A 6,112-nucleotide genomic window follows, 5' to 3' on the forward strand; every position below is an offset into this window, starting at 1 on the left:
AGGCTATGGCCTCCTGCTGTGAAGGGGCTCATTGTAAACCTAAGGAAAAGCACCTCCTCTTGCACTGTGACAGAGCAAATACTGCAGATGCTGGAGTCAGGCACCGTGTAATGCTAAAAGAAACAGAGCAGGCCAGGCAGCAGAGGAGGAGGAAAGTTGACTTCTCAGATCAAGAAGCTTCTTCAGAAATTTTGTTGGTGGGGGTGAAGGGGTGCAGCAGGGGTAGAAGAGGGAGCAGGAAGGAAGATGGTGGTTGGTTTTACAGACAGCAGTACGGTGGAGAATTAAAACAAGACCAAAAAAAAGAGAAGGAAATCTGGGAAATAGCCAGGGTGGGACTTGGGAAGGGAAGGTAGGTGGGATCATGACAGTTGAGTACAGCAGAGGTGATGGGGTCACATTGACGAGGGGATAGGAGAGTGAAAAGATGAGCAGATTCTGTCAGGACCTCAGGGGACAGGACTGTCAGCATCACAAGGTGATGTGTGTGAACAGAATTGGCACAGACCTGAAAACAGCAACTCTCTCCCTCCACTGCAGCAAAGGTCCAAGTTTCCTCAGCAGATTGAGGGGGTTGATGGCTATTGTTCCACTGGACTTGATGTGGAGAGGCTGGGGGGGGGGAAGAGGCAGGGATATTGACTGGCCCTCCATGCTAATCCATGTCTCAATGAAACACTCAGTCTGGTCATGAAAACGACAGCAGTGTTCACAGACCCCCATCCAGGTATTTCAAGATCAAGTCAGGACTGTTCATTACACAGGGAGTGATGCTAACTGACTTCATTGGAAACCCATTCCCAATTTCCCTTGCAGCTACAAGCCCCAGCACTCACTGGGAGAAGTAGTGAGAGAGACAACACCTTCAGTAACAAGTCAACTCCCTCAGGGAGCTGAAGGTTTAGGGAGTAGTGGTGTTTATCTGGAACCCATATGGAAGATAGAGAGAGAAAGAGTTCTCAGAAACAAGGCATCACTGCTTTATTCAATTATCCCATCACAAGTTGATGTCTGTTTGCTTGTTTCCTGTACAGGAACAAGGCCATCATTGAAGCAGAGACCAGGAAGACAACTGTCACTGTCAGTGACACCATCAGGACCAGCTCAGACTGCACACCTACACAACGAGGAGAAACCAATGGTTACTGAGGGAAACTGGGACAAAGAGAGAAACTAGCAGTCAGACAACTCACCACCTGGAGACATATCCTGCATCCTTTGCTCAACCTCAGTCAGGGGCTCAGTTGCCAGGCTGGTCAACTCAGGATCCAGAATGAGCAGGGGGCCAACTGAGGCCTCACCCTCCCATTTCAATCCAGCTTCACTCCCTGCAGGAAGAACCATTACTGTCAGCGTCGGGGTGGGGAAGGAAGGGTTATAGTCCCACAAGAGTGGGACAGTGACCTACCAGCTTCTGGTCCAAGATCTCTCCTTCCTCTGGAATGAAGGATGATCTCCCTTGTGCTGCCACAGTTCCCCACATGGCAACAGGCACAAATGTTACTGGTGGCTTCCTCCAGGGGGGTCCAGCTAAATGAGGAACAGCCCATCAACCACATGGTGCATCACATCTCTGCAACAGCATGAAGGGACAGGGAGTGGGGGACACTCACATCTTGTGCAGCTTCTGGAAAGTACAAGCTTTGTTCCTGGAATCGCCCTGATCCACTGCAGCAACTTTCAGGTGACAGGTGATGAAAATCTGAGGGACACATTCAGCACAAGTCAGTGTTTAGCCACTCCCACCCTGTGGGGAGAAGCCAGTCAGCAGCTTCCTCTTACCAAGGAACGCTCATCTCCATAGAAGTGGAAGGCATCCAGGTCAAACCCGAGCTTGTCCGGCTCCCGCTGGTCTCTCGGCAACACAAAGGTTGAAAAGGAGTCCTCAGCTTTGCTGTCCACGAGGCAACTGCAGGTGAACAAAGGTACATGAAGTGAATGGAGTGAAGTCATCGAGATGGAAGCAGCTGGAGAAAGCAGAGAGCTCCTTACCCATGGTAGTCAATGATGCTGTATCTGGGGCTGGAGTCCTTGTCTGGGCGCAGTGTAGCGACACAGCGGTCAATGTACAGCTTCAGGGGCACGTGGTTGTCCATTGAAACAGACGCCTCAACGTGAATGAGTTCTCCCAGAGAGTAGATAGTGGAAGTGCGCTCTGTAAGCCAGTCACCTGAAGTACAAGAGGACAAGGGTTGGAGACAGTGGGTGCAACCCCCAGTGAGTGACACCAGGAGATCCCTCCCCAGCCAGCCATCACATACCATTCATTAGACGCAGGGAGAACGACAGATGCCCTTCTCCAGACCTGGTGGAGCTGAATGGGATCCAGGTGGGCTTGATGGGGTTACTGCTCACATTGCCCTTCCTGGCGAGAGACAGGGCAGCCATTTTAGGACAATGTCAGATAACAACAACAATTGGGGAATGATTGTCAATCCAGTAAAGACTCTCACCTGAAATAACGACACTCAATGGGAATGACAGCCCCATTGGTTCGCACAATGACAGACCCAGGATAGTTTGGGATGTGGGTCAGGTGGGTGGTGTAGATCAGGAAATCTCCAGTCATCTGAAAGACACCAGGTTAAGGAATCAAGAATTGGTCTGAAGTAAGACTATTCTTCATGCATTGAAGACGACATCACCCTGTTGATGAATGCTCATGAGGGAGCTGGCAGGCTCTGTGCGAAAATGCTGATTCCTCCTAGACCTGGAGAACACAGTATGAGGAGCAAACGGTCTCAGCTCAGGGTTAGCTATTTTGGGTCAATTTAACCCGACATTGCCTCAGTCCAGGTAGGGGATCATCAGACAACAAATTTGTTTAGATCTGTAACATTTAGCTGTTGAATCAGGTGGATGGTTTGGAAAATGCAGCAGAATCACTGAGGGAACAGGAACATGGACAGACTTCCAACATGATCTTGCACTCAAAATGAGCCCTCATGCAGAGACAAGCCTGCAAGATAGGTAGCATATTGAGAGCACTGGACCTGATCTGATCAGTTGCAGGGTGACTCAAGAAAAAGCACAGGTTCAGTGAGCAGAACAAGAAGTCAGTTCAGTATGGAAACAAACAGTTTTATCCCAGGAGTCCAGTTATTCCAGCAGCAAACAAAGGAGAAAGCGTAGAGCTCCACAAGAGCAGTCAGTAAACACGAACCTCAGTTTGTTTAGAATGGGCACCCCGATGGGAGAGAAATGGGGTCAGGCCAGTAGTTGGGAAGGGAGTCAAGTGCTCTGATGATAAAGTTGGGGGCATGGGTGGGGGTAAGCAGAAGTTTGCGGGGGGGGGGGTGGAAGAGGAGGAGGAGAAGTGGTGAGAATATGTCTGAGGTGGTGGAAGAACATGAACAAAGTTGGAGCAAAAAAGTAAAAATCAGGAGAAACCCTAGACACTGCCAGATGAAAAAAGGAACAAGAGCCTAACAATTGTGACAGAGAGCACAACCAAAGCGGTCTAATCCAGAAAGAGCAGACCCCTGTTTGACAGATACAGAGAGGTTCCCCTACCCCACCCAAAAAACCACAGCAAAGTGAAAGCCACAATTACACAGTGAGGAACCACATATCGTGCAAGATTCCAGCACATATGCAGGACTCACATTACCTGCAGTCTGCTGCCACACTCATGCAGCCCATAGTCAAACAGGACAGTGTGGTTCTCAGGGAAGATCCTTGTTGGCTGACAACCTGCTGTCCCCAGGCTCAGGTCAGCAGCTTTAATCAGGTGCTTGGTTCCAAATAAATCCAACTGGGCCCTGACCAGCAGCTTGTGCTCTCCACACTGCACCATCACAGTCTGCAGTGGAGACACACTCCCACCCTCAGACATTCTGAAACTGGAACCAATGGGACCCCCATGAGGAAGGGCTCTCTCAGGTACAGGGGTGGCTCTCACTATTCTCCATGGATACCCCTGGCTCAGAAACTGTTGCCAAGTTTCAGAGCAACAAACAGCTCCAACTAACACCAGCACAGGGAACAAACCCCTCACTACAAAATCCCCCATGATCCCAAACAACACAAGCATCCCTTCCAGCCCCCACCCAGCTCCTTTTATACACACAAGCTGCACTCACCTGACACCAATCAGACCAGATGCAGCAACATTGACCCAATGAACTGGCCCCAGTCTCTGCAATAACTGTGCTCCTGGATTTCTTACCAGGAGGGCCTGCTCCATTTGGACCAATAGGAATGGCTGGCAGTTGCTGTGCTGTCACCTGACTGCATTCAGCTCCACAAGTTCTCATGGTGCAGTCAACTGGGCCCAGCTGGTGCCTGCCCCAACTGGTGAGGGGGCCAACGGGGACTGTGCAGGGAGATGACTGCTGGGGTATTTTTCTTTGTTTTGTTGTTGTTCTTTGTTTGTTTTTCCTGTTATTTGGCATACGTACCCCCGGGTAAGCAGAGCGGCTCGCGTGACTGTGTAGGTGTTTAAATGTTTTACTTTTTGTACACTCTGTGAATAAAGTATATTTTTTCAAATGAAAAAACGTTCTCATGGTGCAGTCTCCCTGAGAACAACAGAGACATAGAGTCTTCTGAAATGGACATAGGCCCTTTGGTGTATGCTCGGCTCTTTTCCCTCGACTTGACCGCCATCCTTCTCTACCTTTCCTGTACGTGTATTTGTCCAAATGCCTGTTAAATGCTGACAATGTACAAGCCTCAAGCACACCTGCTGGCAGCTTAACACATACGAGAACCACCCTCAGGGTGAACATAGGAACTAGGAGCAGGAGGAGGCCATTCGGCCCTTCGAGCAGTCCCACCAACAGGTTCTGATGTATTGGCATGACTCTCATGTTCTTATACACTTCAAGGAGATTCCTCCTCAATCTTCTCGCATTAAAGAAATTTGTCTGAGTTTATCCAACATCAACCTCTAATGCAGGCCCTCTTCCACACCTTTCCAAATTTAATAACACCATTCCTATGGCGAGGTGACCAGAACTGAGTACAATACTCCAAGCAGAGACTCGGAGACTGTTTTGTACAGCATCGGCGATCTGTACATGACAAACACCTCGCCGCAATCCGGAGGAGCAGCACCTCACATTCCGCCTCAGGAGACTACAGCTTCAAAGTCGAAACATGGATTTTAGAAGGTTCAAGATTTCCCCAACCCTGACGTCATCCCATGACCAACCTTCCCTCTTGTCCCTGCCTCCTCGACCTGACAAAGCCAGCCCATCATCTCTCCCACCTGTTCGCCACTCCCATCTCACTGATCAATCCAAGCCAATCCCTATCTGCACTCACCTATCACCATCTCACCGACCCTTCCCAGCCTCACACTTCCTCTCTCTATTTATTTCTGAACTCCCTTCCCTCTCCGCATTTCTGAATAAGGGCTCCAAATAGAAATGTCAACTTTCCTGCTCCTCTAATGCTGCATGGCCTGCTGTGTTCCTCCAGCTCCACACTGTGTTATGAGAATACTCCAACTGCATCCTGTACATCTGCAACATAACTTCCCAACTTCGATACCCAATTCCCTGATTGATGACAGCCACTGTGCCAAACGCCATCTTCACTGCCCTGTCTACCTGTCACTCCACTTTCAGAGCAGAGTGCACCTGAACTCCAAGCTCCCTCTGTTCCACTACACTCCTTACAGCCGTAACATTCACCATGAATTTCCTACATTGATTTCACTTTACAAAATGCAACTGCTCAAAATTATATATAATCCGAACCATTTGCCATTTACCAGCCCACTTCCCCAGCTGATCAACATCATGCTGCAAATTCTGTTAACTTTCCTCGCTATCCAGGATACCACCTATATTAGTGTCATTTGCAAAATTACTAATCACGCCTACTACATTCTCATCTGAACCATTGGGAAAGATTACAAACAGCGATGGTCCGAGCACAGACCCCTCAGTGACACCACTAATCACAGGCCTCCAATCCGACAAACACCCTGCACTATTACACTCTGCTTCCTACCCTCAAGTGAATTGTGTATCCAGTTTAAGATAACCCCCTGAGGGTCAAGGGCCGAAACTTCAGCTTTTGCGCTCCGAGGATGTTGCTTGGCCTGCTGTGTTCATCCAGCTTCGCACTTTGTTATCTCGGTTCCTTTGGCATCTGCAGTTCC

At 49.2% G+C, this 6,112-nt stretch overlaps 1 protein-coding gene across 1 annotated transcript; it reads right to left on the reverse strand.

Annotated features, from left to right (window-relative positions):
• Positions 1-1,572: 1,572 nt before the first annotated feature.
• On the reverse strand, positions 1,573-3,796 carry LOC125447587 (zona pellucida sperm-binding protein 3-like). The gene is made up of 6 exons (XM_048522107.2): positions 3,611-3,796; positions 2,454-2,569; positions 2,262-2,365; positions 1,993-2,170; positions 1,783-1,909; positions 1,573-1,702 (listed from the first exon to the last, which is right to left on the reverse strand). The coding sequence occupies exons 1-6, from the start codon at positions 3,794-3,796 to the stop codon at positions 1,610-1,612; spliced, it is 804 nt and encodes a 267-aa protein (XP_048378064.2). The 3' UTR covers positions 1,573-1,609.
• Between the last annotated feature and the right edge of the window lie 2,316 nt (positions 3,797-6,112).

The sequence above is a fragment of the Stegostoma tigrinum genome, chromosome 35 (assembly GCF_030684315.1).
Source record: "Stegostoma tigrinum isolate sSteTig4 chromosome 35, sSteTig4.hap1, whole genome shotgun sequence".
Classification (NCBI taxonomy): domain Eukaryota; kingdom Metazoa; phylum Chordata; class Chondrichthyes; order Orectolobiformes; family Stegostomatidae; genus Stegostoma; species Stegostoma tigrinum.